General features: G+C 37.1%; 1 protein-coding gene and 1 long non-coding RNA gene across 9 annotated transcripts; one reads left to right on the top strand and one right to left on the bottom strand.

The window, feature by feature from the left end:
* Positions 1-1,483: 1,483 nt before the first annotated feature.
* LOC103984257 (probable E3 ubiquitin-protein ligase HIP1) lies at positions 1,484-12,456 on the bottom strand. Of its 8 annotated transcripts, none has more exons than XM_065177911.1 (9): positions 12,254-12,456; positions 4,320-8,575; positions 3,693-3,826; positions 2,954-3,601; positions 2,463-2,845; positions 2,330-2,359; positions 2,128-2,226; positions 1,900-2,046; positions 1,484-1,802 (listed from the first exon to the last, which is right to left on the bottom strand). In XM_065177911.1, the coding sequence occupies exons 3-9, from the start codon at positions 3,787-3,789 to the stop codon at positions 1,656-1,658; spliced, it is 1,551 nt and encodes a 516-aa protein (XP_065033983.1). In that variant the 5' UTR covers positions 3,790-3,826; positions 4,320-8,575; positions 12,254-12,456; the 3' UTR covers positions 1,484-1,655. The 8 variants fall into 8 exon arrangements, with proteins under 8 accessions (XP_065033983.1, XP_065033981.1, XP_065033982.1 ...); XM_065177909.1 differs by lacking the exon at positions 12,254-12,456 and adding an exon at positions 9,087-9,264; XM_065177910.1 differs by lacking the exon at positions 4,320-8,575 and having other exon boundaries at positions 11,394-12,456.
* Positions 9,061-9,824, top strand: LOC135666309 (uncharacterized). Its single transcript, XR_010509740.1, has 2 exons — positions 9,061-9,200; positions 9,258-9,824. It is a non-coding gene; the product is annotated as an uncharacterized LOC135666309 (long non-coding RNA).
* Positions 12,457-12,839: the final 383 nt, after the last annotated feature.

Below are 12,839 nucleotides of genomic sequence, written 5' to 3'. Positions count from 1 at the left end.
CGGGCCAAGAAGATCGGACATTGCGCCAAAGAGACCAGAAGTTGCGAGAAGACAACATGCTGATTGGGTAATACGCTGAAGGAGAGGACGATGCGTCGAAGGATCGGACGAAGTGCTAGAAGAACCAATGACATATCGGATAATATAGGATTCACTTGTAATCGATTATGTCTAGATCGAGTTAGTTTAGAGTCTAATCGAGTCAGTTTAGAATATAATTAAACCAACTCAATTAGGGGCCAACTGGGCCGAAATTTGTGCTGTGTTCGGCCAAGTGGAAAGTCCAAATAGTGACTCAACAAGTGGAACCGTCATGGCAGAGACTGTGTCAAGCGATGGTACCACCCAAACACAGTCTCCGAGAAAATGTCAGGGGGTGGTTCGGTCAATACGACCGAACCACTATAAAAATCTGGTTTACATTTATTTCTTGCTATTTACCTTTATCGCAAATGAAATTCTTATTTCACTATACTTGCACGTGCTTTCAAGTTAAGCATTTTCGAAATCAATTTTTATCGTACGAAAAAATTTTAAATAAACGTAAATTTATCCACTACACTAATTCACCCCGTGCTGACACGTTCCTAGCACATATCACGGTGATGTGCCTCTTAAGTTGTGAGTTAAGTCGAAGGACTATTAATTAGGAGGCTACATCAATCATTTTGTCTGCATTAGGACACATGAAATAGAAACTTCTATTTGGAGGATTCAATATACATTCGTTGGCGAGAGAGTCAAATATCAGTTTTATTTTGGACTAGAACACATCTCAACATTGAACCGCATCATGCTATGTTCAATTAGACTTCACCTCTCTTCCAAGATCACAAAAATATATGAAGATAAATTAGATCATCTTAGACCACATCTCTAATAAATTTTGGTTTCTCTTTCTATGATCTCATGTGGTGGCTGTATTGTATTGAGATTCTACTCAGTCTTCGTATTGTGTATCTACATTTTATATTCTTGAGACACGATGCAGCTGGAGACCACTTGGGTCACAGCTTAAAGATGAGTATAATTTTAGGTGAAGGCTAAATTACAATATATAAATAGAGCATGCAGTTGTGTTGCCAGTTGGTTTAGCTAATTCTTTGTCGATCAAAGCTTTGGGATCCTCTTTAATATTTTTTAGGGTTTCTTAGGTCAAAGAGTCTTCAAGAAGCCCTCAAAAGGGGCCACAAGAACTGGACAAAGACATCTGAATCAGTCAGTGTCGTGGAGCCCAAAACTCTGCTGGTTTGGTTGTGTCATTGTTCACTTGATCACGTGCGTCATTATTTAATGCTGCAAGAACCAATGCATTTAATTTAGTGGGCTCCGAGTAGGAGTCCTGTGATGCTGCTTTTGGATCAATGGATGGATGGATGAACATTTAGTTTAGTTTTGATTTGTCTTTATGGATGAAGTGATATCACACAGCCAACCATGGTGGGGAGGAAAAAGAATGTTGAGTTCATTCTAAAAGACTATCTTGCAGAATACTGATCATTAAATTTCGATAATTATAGAAACTAAAGCTTCACTGGCAATTCACCAGAAGAAGTTTCTTTTGACTTTGCAGGCACCCATTTAGACATAATGAATGCTTCGCAGAAAATATATTTACAAATTTGAAGAATGACTGGAAGACACTTAGCAGCTGTTCATTCCCCTTTCGGTGTATCTTCCAAGGCTGAGGCTTTGCAGATCGGGCAGACGTTCTTGATCGATAGCCATTTCGTTATGCAGCTGGAGTGGAACGTATGCTTGCAGCTCAGCTGCCCAAGAGGATCTCTATCTTCGTATGCTTCCTGTTGTTCATACACAGAGTCGAGATTAATCCAAAAAGACAAGCATTACCGAAAGCATCTTTTATCTCTCTTTGATGAATTGGTTCGATAAATTTACCAGGCATATCGCACAGCGATCCTCATCCTGGCCATCTTGAAATCGATCGGACATGCAGTATATTGTCTCAGACAAGCTTGTTCTGATGGCGTCTTCAGATAAACCAGTGCTGACATCGCCTATCCTCTCCTCCAAAGCAAGCAGTTCCTGTACAGACACACCGGAACTAGATATGACGAATGAACAATTCCAAAAGAATATAAGATGAAATAACAAGCACTTTATTACCTCATAACTCATGTTATCTATGTCTAGTCTCATGCCATGGTGCTGATCAAACATGTGCATGGGATCGTACAAGGTCGGGTGACCCATCATTGCTACACCCTGCAGTGATGATGCATGACTAGTCAATCTCTGTGGTAGCTAATGGGTGACATATCATTGGAATGGACTGAACAAACAATAAGTCTCAAACTGAAATTCTCACCTCCATCTGTCTACCCATCATTGCTACACCCTGCAGTGATGATGCATGACTAGTCAATCTCTGTGGTAGCTAATGGGTGACATATCATTGGAATGGACTGAACAAACAATAAGTCTCAAACTGAAATTCTCACCTCCATCTGTCTAACACGGGCATTTTCCTCATTTGGGAATGATTGGAATCGGTTGTACCGATTCCTTCTTCCACTCCTCTCATTACTCTGTCGTGCTATAGAAACTGGTGTGGAATACCTCGGGGGCACAGCAGGTTCCATCCTCGGCAGCCCGACATCTTCAGGAGTAGGTGCCAAACCCATGGATGGGTAGCTCGGATTGGCTCTGTATGCTGTTCTTTGACCATAGCCACTTGGACCAACTGCCAGGCCTCTTGCAGAAGGACCAGGAGTTGGAAAAGGTGTAAGATTGGATCTATATAATCCATCAGTCTCCAAGTTATTATTAGTGGCATGACTTGTTACATAAGACTGGTTTATACCATGATTGAAGGAGCCTATCTCTGCAATTTCATGGACCCAGTAAAAATATAAATTAGCATTAATGCAACCCCGGAGAAAGATAATAGAGTAAAAAACACAAAAGTACAGAACTATAAATTAAATAAAACCTGAAGAAGAAACCCTCGCATTAGGTTGCATAGATACAGGAGTATGGCTCCAGTGTCCCACCATGTGAGCGCCCAGAGTATTTGCATTTGAATTATTATGATGAGAGCCATTGCTACTTGAACTGATCCAAGGTGAGATGTCTTCTAGGTGAATGGCATTACCACGTCGACTTCTGACATTCCTTTGAGATCCTTCCTGAGAACTTGATGCATTGTCATTCCTGTGACTGTGGACAAAGCTGACATGATACGGGTGCCAGCACTGAGAAGAACTTCCAGCACTATAATATCCATTCCTGTTTCCTCTGTCAGGAGGCATGGAGCTTCCTGGGTTTTTCCTTTTATAGGTTGCTCTTTCATGGTCCATTAATGGATTGCCAATGCTACCCCCTTCCCTCAATGTATGCTGGTTATAGGAAGATCCGTGATGAACAGAATGGTGTGTAGGTTGACTTGTGCTTCCACCTGATGGAAGATGCATACAAGGATCACGAGACGTTCCTGTAACAGTTGTTGCATATCTCGGAACCTCAGAACTAAAACTTGTTGATTGGATGCCATTTGCCCTCAAAGTAGGGTTGAAATAAGTCACAGGGTTAACCCCATTGGAGGCCACATTGTTAGCTGGAAACACAAATGAGCCATTTCCTGGAATTAAAATTAAAACATTTAATTCTTTCGGTCTTTTTAATAGATTGAGAAGCTATAAACTAATGATGCTTGGAATTGTGCAAATTACCCAAGTTCAATAGACCATCTTGCTGTGGATGGTTCCAAATTCGCTCGTCATCCAATTCAGACATTTGAGTTTGACTAGTTAAGTGCCTATGATCCATACTAGCTGTTTGCGTCAAATCACAAGTAGAATGAAATCTGCAAAATAAAAGTAGTCTTAGTCTCTTAGACTCCTAGTGTGGCTTGAAAAACATACCTAAGAAAAAAAGCTTGTAAACTAGTTAGTATGGTGCATATGCAATAAATAAATCTCTGATCAGGGTCCAGAATATAGCACTTCCAAGGGCAATAAAAAATTTTCATAAGGCCATGAAAAAAGATCGAAAGGTAATTAAACATATACAAAATTTTTAAATAAACAAGAAATTTGTATCAGAACAACTATCGGATCATTCAAAACCATGCTCTTAATGAGTATCACAAACAAAAGATTACTTAAAGCCAAGATAATATTTATGTAACATAAACTTTTGGTAAAAACTGAAAACAATGTATGAAAAGAAATAGCCAGATATAACATTTCAATGGCCAATAATCTCTTATAAAAAGTTCACAAATGATGATGAACATTGGTTGCAGCAACCAAAGTTTAGAAACCCTTAACATTCTCTCTCTCACTCGGTCGACATACCCCAGTGCCCTAATTCTTGTGCTGCCCACCCACCTGGCACCTTTCCTGCTCTCTATAAGTGAATAATGACTACAACCAAGGGAAAAAGCTAGTCTTGGTTAGAAGTGTTCACAGAACAAGATCCTCAAATGGTAAGCTTAGGTGAGATCCAAATTTGTAGAACTAATTTACCATAATAAAGATCAACAATACATCTACTGAACTTATTACATACTATACAGTTAAGCATCTTAAGCAACTTCTATCAGAAAAATAACTACATCTCTAACAATTGTAAGGTACGAAAGGGCACAATAAAAAGTCTGATTCCTTGATTCAGCTGCCACTGGTGTGGCACAACCTTATATACTTTCAAACTTATTTAACTGTATAAACAGAAAAGGCACCTCTTATTCAATATATATTTTATTTGAATTCCATATTCTACATAAGATTTTAGTTATTTTATGAGAAAGGGAGATACTGAATTTTTTACTATATTAACTATTCCAATTACGTATGCTGAATGCTGTGTTGATTAACTCATTACAACAGAATAGGACAGAATCTTGGTAAAGTGACATAACAGCAGAGACCACAAACCTTGATACTACTGTGATATCTCACTTTGCATCTAGATGACAAATAATAGAACTGAAGGCCAAGAAGAAAACCTCTAATTTCTCAAAGAGCTAAGTTGCCCCTTTTTTTGCAACTTAAACAAAGCCTAACAGATGTAAATATATGAGAACACATACAGATTCAACTAGATACTTTGATCAATCTTCAAGTATGGATTATAGACAGTCCTAGAAAATTTTCACGAAAATGCAGCAAACTAGCCACTTTAAGTTTCTCTGGCAGGCTGAAATGTCCTTGAGCTCCATAAGAGGCCAACAACAATCCAATACGTGATTAATCAATAAAACATAGAACGTGCAATGCTGTCCAAAGAGAAGAAAAAAAAGGTAAAAGATATCACTTACAAATAACAAATGGTTACTGCTACATATATCTGTGTATAGTGTCTTGGAAGATGTCTAACACGGAATAATCAAACATAACTTTTTTTGCCAACTAATGTTGGCAATGCCTAGATATTGCAGAACATCCCAACAGCAACTATGTATCCCCTTGTGATCAGATGCATCCTCCTTTGTCTTGTTTATTTGTTGATATAAGTCAATTAAGTAGGAAATGTTTCTGCATCTACCAGAATGCCAAAATCAGGATCTCTAATTCGTTGTTATTGATTGGACAAATGTGTTCAGTGAAATTCAGTGCCAAGCAACACCATATCTTCGTTGAATTCCTTCTGGATGTCTAAAGTCTCTAAACTATGCTTAATTTTGTTTCAGCACAACCTCATTAAAGTTCCAAACTAACCTTAGTGCCATCACAAGTATCTGTTCAATTATGTGCAAAGCAGCCACCTGAATATATGTATATATGTAAAAAGAGTTTCAAAAACGAACCCCTGAAGTTCATTAGTCCCAGCCAATGTGAGAAAAAAACATTCTGCAACTATTTTAGTTTCTTTAGAATTCCCCTATCATGGCACTATAAGCCAGAAAAGGGACCCCATTTCTTGGAAAATCAGGAATAAATCTGATTATTTGATGATTACTTATTATCTTAATATGAAACTGCATTTTTTTCCAATAATTTGAGAATGGAACACCAAGAATAATAAATCTATGATTCAAATTATATATCCCATATTCTTAAAAATGCCTTGGCCAGGGAATTATAATAACAGTAATATAATATATTTGTCACAAACATCAGCCACTTACAGAAGTTGCCTCTAAAGAGTGAAAAATACATCTTGCACAAAGACAAATATATGTTTTCTGCATGATGAATTAATAAGAATACATGATGCAACAGAAGGTAATAAATGCATGTAATTGATAAAACACAAAATTGTGCATGTTAGTCCCTTTTTCCTTGCTTATTATTTGCATTTTCAACTCCTTTCTAAATTGATGATGTTATTTCACACATATGGATGCTATCACATATATGAAAAACACATTGCACTTGGATTAGTACTACCAGAAACTAAGAGCATATAACATGTAAATGTTAATAAGACACTGATTTGCTCTTGCCCCAGACACTTATAGGTTGCATGTTTCCAACTATCAACTGGCATCTCCATATTGATGTGGAACTAAAGATGATAGAAAAAATTAAAGATACAAAGTTGCAAATAATTTTTTTTAATCCTGTCCAAACTCCAGTGCCCTTTAAACAAGGTAAAAAAACCTGTCACTTCAATATGACAACATCGACTGTGACTCTCACCTACCAGAAGAGTACTGTTAATATAAAAATATGTAGCAAAAACATAGTATAATTATACCTACATATTCTTATGTATTCAAGGAATCAATTGTGTATCAGCCATACTTCCAAAGACCAAGGCAAAGTAAACTGTGAATTAATCACAAGATACAAGTGAAAAAACATTAAGAAAATTCTGCAAGCCTATAAGGAATTGCATTTTGCATATCAAAATAAATATGATGAAAAGAGGACTCCCAAATGCCAACTGTAAAATGCTGAACCACTAGAAGATATAAGCAACAGGAGCAAATGACAGAATTGACAACAAAAAGAAAACATATATTTTATCAGTAATCAGTCAACGGAAGACAAAAAACACCTGACACTTATATTAGTCTTCTTACAGAACTTGGACAATTACCAATTCCACCATAGTTCTTGATAAAGGGAAAAATTATAAATTTAAAAAAAGTCAAGGATGATAGAGGGACTTAAGAATGACTTAAATTTATAAAATTCAAAATGATAATAGAAGAAAGATTGAAAAGTTGCATTTCACTTAAGAAATAGGCTAAAGAAGAGTATGAACAGATAAACATGTAGAATATTCTGTCATCGAGAGACAAGAGAAAGTACCAATCAAAAGCTTGTCCACAATAATACATGCATATCCAACTGAAGCAGATAATTATTCCTTGTCATACTCTTTCAGAAATGAAGAAATCAAAACAAACAGAAGAGAGGAAAAAAAAAATCCCCTTGCTTTCCTTTCCAAACGTAGGAAATTACAGAGAATTTCTAAAGGGTTTATACAGAGACTCTATCTCAAGAAGATACACGACATGTTCACATTTGTAACTTTACAATGTAAATATGATATTCAGGAACTTTAAAGGGGCACGGATTATACTTGCTACTCTGCTTTATAATCGATTCAGACTATAATAAATACTCTGCTTTAGAATACTACAGATAGTAGCCATACATAATAAATTTGAATTGTAAATACCAAATATTTTCACCATAAAGCTACTCCCAACCAAACAATGATAGTGGACAGATTGGTTGGTCTCGCTTTTTCATAATTACATTAAAATGCTAAGATATGTACACCTAATTGTTTGATTCACAGTATAACAAAGATGCAAAAGGTCACCATATCATAAATGTAAGCATCTGATATGAATTTTACCGATTCAATTAAGAATAAGAACAAGTCACTGCACAACCTTCAGACTGAGCAAATACTGTATATTGAAGAGTCCAAGGATGGTGCTAAGAGTACCACTTTCTAATGCCACAGCTATGTATAGACTAAAATTGTATCCTCTGGATGTCTAACATAGATCATTTGACTTGTTAAATACCTCAAAGATCCTGTTCACCATTTAATCAAATGGTAGGATAGATGATAATGCCAAGTTGCCAACTTTGTACAAGTAATGTGTTGCTCTAACTCCAAAAAATAACCTTCTGTAGATTTTTCAAATGAGTAATGACTCAACAAATTTAGCTTCAGTTATCATAGTTCTGTTACAAACTCAATTACATCATCTGATACCTCATCATTACAAAAGGCAGAGAAATATGAAATAGTTATCAGTAACAAGACCTCCTATAAGAAGTCTAGCCACCATTACTAAAAGCAATGTGACAAAACCTTAAACATCATGGAATTGTTCACATGATGAGGGAAAAAAATCCTGCTTAATGCACTGCAGCTCCAATAAATCCCACAGTACTAGATGACGACATGTCATGAAGCAATTGACATGCAGCTGTTGTAGTTGTGATTCTGTTAATGATGCTCAGATGCCAACAGACACGTTCCTTACAAGATGTCTTCAGGCCTTTCACTTCCATCTGATCTAGTCATGTTAACCCTGTTAACAATTGTCAAAAGGAGAAACATTGATCCTCACATCCAGTGGAGCAGAAGGATTCAAATACCCCTGGAACCACATGCAGAATCTTCACAAGTATCCCTGGCCAGAACATCACATGATGCCAATTAAAATATGGAAGTATTGCTGCCAATGCCTACCAACTCAAAGCCAGGGCAAACTTTTCCTCACAAAATCCAGTAGAAATATCAGGCCTCATCCTAAAAGATCTGCTAAAGAAGAATAAACAAAATTTTCATAGACTCATGCATTCCCTAACAATTGGTTCCAGCTCTAGACAAGCACAAGGGAATGAAGGATCACATAAAGAGTTGGCAGGCCTAGATCAGTAAAAGAAGTCTTTAGATTGAAAAGAATACTGCCCTCTCTCACTCGCGCTCTCTCTCTCTCTCTCTCTCTCTGCTTCATACTTAGAGCAAAAGATTATGAAGCAACCACAGAAAATGGATATAATATATTGTCTTCATTGCAAAATCATCATAGTATCTATCTAATGATCCATGACCATCATCACCAATGCTATTGGCGTCATCTATGCCGCATGTAGCACCCAAGAATAGAGAAGCTACATCTAAGGGTTATACAGCACAACCTTGACGTAATGCCTTGTTCAAGTTCAAATAGTGAAGGCTCCAAATCATAGATTGTTGCACTGGGCATTGTCTTGCTGTAATATGTTTAACTCCAGATGGGCTCGGCAACTAAGGTCTGGCATTGTAAAACCTCAAAATGTCAGCTTCTCATAGTTGACGGTTTTGATAAGGATCCATAAATAGACATCCTCTTCTCCATGACCCCTAAGGCCAACAAAGTTCCTGCAACAGCAGTTATAATTCAGTTGAAAACTATCAGGAATTTTGCCCAAATAACCTTACCTAAAAAGCCTGACCTATGAATGAGAGTCATGTTGCAATCCCTCTTCAAACTAACTGTTCATTTGATTCTTCCTCATATAAACGAAAATAACATTTACGATTTGATAGACGGACATGTTGGGGTGACATTACAAATCAAGAAAAGCACAAATAGTAATGTCCTCTATATACCTTAGAAAAACACCACCTATAAGGAAAAAGAGAACCCCACCTGAAGTAATGATAAATTTCAGATGTAGTCTATGATGAGAGATGCTCTACCATTGTGTAGGAGATGCAACAGTCAAGTTAATCTAATGCACCTCACCTGTCTGAATATTCACGTCCAAAACACTATCAATTATCTGGTGGATATGCTGTACCACAAGAACTTTTAAGGAGAAGTTAGTGCCAAAGCATCATTTGTATGTACCAACTACCAAGTACCAACGATGAATCTACAATAGTAGTCAAAATCAACTTATCTGAAAAGGTTGAAAGTGTGCAGATGGCAAGTCTAAAGAACCTTAGAAGAACTTCAACAGGTACCATACTTAGAGTGAAAAAACTTGGGGCCATAGCATTGACACTTCTCGACCATACTTAAGAGTGAAAGATCATCCTGCCTTCCAACAAGTAATCATATATTTTTTTATAAGCAATTATATATAACAATATTAAGCTAAGGATAAGAAAACATCAACAGATAGTGGGGATAAGTATGCCCACAAATGGTTCAATTAAGTTTGCCATAGTACAAATCACCCATCGAGACCATTAATTCGGCAAACAATCACATTGTAAAGAGAGGATGCATAATATGAGTTGACTAAAAGGAGTATTAAAGTTAGAATGTACCATACGAGGCTTTCAATTATTTTTCTTATCAAAAATTTGGAAATGCAGATTATGACTAATCTAGGCTTACGAGTAAATATGGTTTATAATATATGAGATAACCAGCTATTCCAAGCTCGAATAGGCATCTTATATTAAGATCAATGTCTGAGATATGAAAAAATATATAGATTAACTGAGAAGGTAAAGATTAGGACCATAATCATAATTCAGATAAATAGTGCTTGAGAATATTGCCAAAATTAATCATATTTTCCGTTGGCAATTAGCAGAAATACAATCTCTAGAACAAAATGCTGAATTGATCATTTCTTATTTAATGATGATATACAAGGATAACAACAATAATCTATAATGTCTCAACTTGTTGGGGTTGGTGTGGAAATACAATGATTTGAAACAAAATGATGTCTATCCTGGATGTTGAGGAGGGAATCTAATATGTGAAGAAGATCAAATGTAGGACATGTTTATGGAACAATAGAGCTATTGATACAGCACAAAGTCCTTTGCATGAGACTGATTGTATTCCAAACAGTCATAACACCATGTCACATGCCAGGTTTGATAAGCCTATCCAGTAATCATGTCATAGACTAAGGTTAATCCAGTGAGTGCTGTGATATGCAGAGAAATAACACGGCCATAAGTGGGAATCAAATTAAAGGATTGGCAATGATGCTTTTGATTGAGGTTTTCAAAAGAACTGATGGATGCTGAATTATGTTGATCATATGTTTTGACGAGGATATGCTATGGTGATACTTGTAGCAGAAAATGAAGGTATGGAAAAACCAATAGGGGGAAATTGTTAAGAGTCATTATCATGTCATGAGAAACAAAAGCAAAATAATAAACTGATAGATGTTACTTGAAGGAGTCAAAATGGATCACAGGAAGATGCCGATGAGACAAAAAAAAAAACATTGATAATTTGGACTACCAATTCAGGAAGGTCAGCCTTAACAAGCTAACTTTTTATGCTCTTAACTACAACATATAAAAATAGTCAGGTCAAAGTTGTGATTATTACTTGTAAGTGATGCATAAAAAACATCAACAAAATAACAGCTGCAGATCGGTATACAGCTAGTGCTTCTTAGTACATGCTAGAGATAAGTTTTGCACCCAAGTAGTCAAATCAATCTGAAATATAGATACTCCATATAAGTAAAGGGTTTAGTTACCGCCGGAAAGAAGTGCTAAAAAGGATTGATGAGCTATTCTGCTTCCTTCAACTTATCCATAGGGAAACATTCCTTAGAGTCATTCCCTCAATATCTGGCATAGAAATGTATACTCTCCTTCCCTGAAGATAAATCAGCCAAGTACTGCTCTAGCAGCAAACAAGAGATGCAAAAGCTTTACACGGAAAGCTTTGAGAGAAAAATATTCGCTTTTCCTATTCCAAAAACCATGACATGAATGCAGTCCCTTGATACCATCAATCCTGGAAAACTTGGAAGAACTACCATTAGAAGTTACTAGCTTTTAATATATTCTTACAACACACGGATGTCCAAATGTCCAAGATCTTATCGGCGTTCTTAAATATGCAGAGTAGCATCATATAAATGCACATAAATTGCGTGGTAACCTCTGAAAAACTTGGAAGAAACAACCGCAAAAGTAGAGAAGCCTAACACAGCCAAGATTCGAAGGACGAAACCTTATCTCGTCTAGTTAGTTAAGTAACCAAAAGAGTAGCGGATTAATCAACTTCCCAACCTATGAAAAACTGGAATCTCCTGCAAGAAAGGAAACAATAAACAGATTTGCAGGGACAATTAACGATCTAAGTTAAATCTCAACAAGATCACAACTTCCCTTAGACAAATCGTTGATCATCGAACATATACGCTTCTAATATACTTTCGAAGAAAAAAGGAGGATAAAATATAGGGGATTAACCAGGATCTCACCATCATCTATCGAATGTAAGTTCTTGAAATTGCAGATAACCAGAACGAAGTAGCAGAGATTAGCAGCAACAATTGAAGGAATCAAGATCAATACCTAACGAAAAAGAGGAACGAAGAAGATTTACCGAAAACACCGATCTGATATCGATTTCTTCACGCCCTCGACAACGAATCCGGTATCAATCTTCACAATCCGAGGCCACGACTAAATTGGGGGAGATGAGAAGGAATAATAGAAGGAACAAAGAGGAGGGCTAAGGGGACACGGAAGCTTGCTTCGTCGTCGTTATCCCTTCCGTGGGCTTCCTATTCGTGCTTTCTTGCCCCCTTCCTCTGGGCTTTATAGAGCGAACGGCGCTGCGGAAGTTGGAAAAGACCTCCTTTTTTTTCTTTTTATTAATAATAAGGAAAGTAATATAATTTTCGCAACATCTCTTTGGGTGGGGCCACGAAAAGAACAAAGGAAAGCACCACGTGGCGAAAAGGAACGGCTGCGGTGTCGTGCTCCGCGGGTGAGAGATTGCCTGTGGCGGTGAGACCGTTCGGCTGGCCGACGCCTATTTCGGCCGCCCAAGTGGAACGCGCTTTGGTGGCAGCGTGTCACACGGTACTCGCCTACCTGATCTCTCCACGTGTACGGTGAATTAGTAATTTTCTTATTTTACAGGATGGATGGATGGGTAGATGGATGGGTAGATGGATGGATTAAAA

Source organism: Musa acuminata, unplaced genomic scaffold (genome assembly GCF_036884655.1).
Source record: "Musa acuminata AAA Group cultivar baxijiao unplaced genomic scaffold, Cavendish_Baxijiao_AAA HiC_scaffold_1082, whole genome shotgun sequence".
NCBI lineage: Eukaryota > Viridiplantae > Streptophyta > Magnoliopsida > Zingiberales > Musaceae > Musa > Musa acuminata.
The sequence above is the reverse complement of the archived record's forward strand: the minus strand, read 5'-3'. Positions and strand labels throughout refer to the sequence as shown.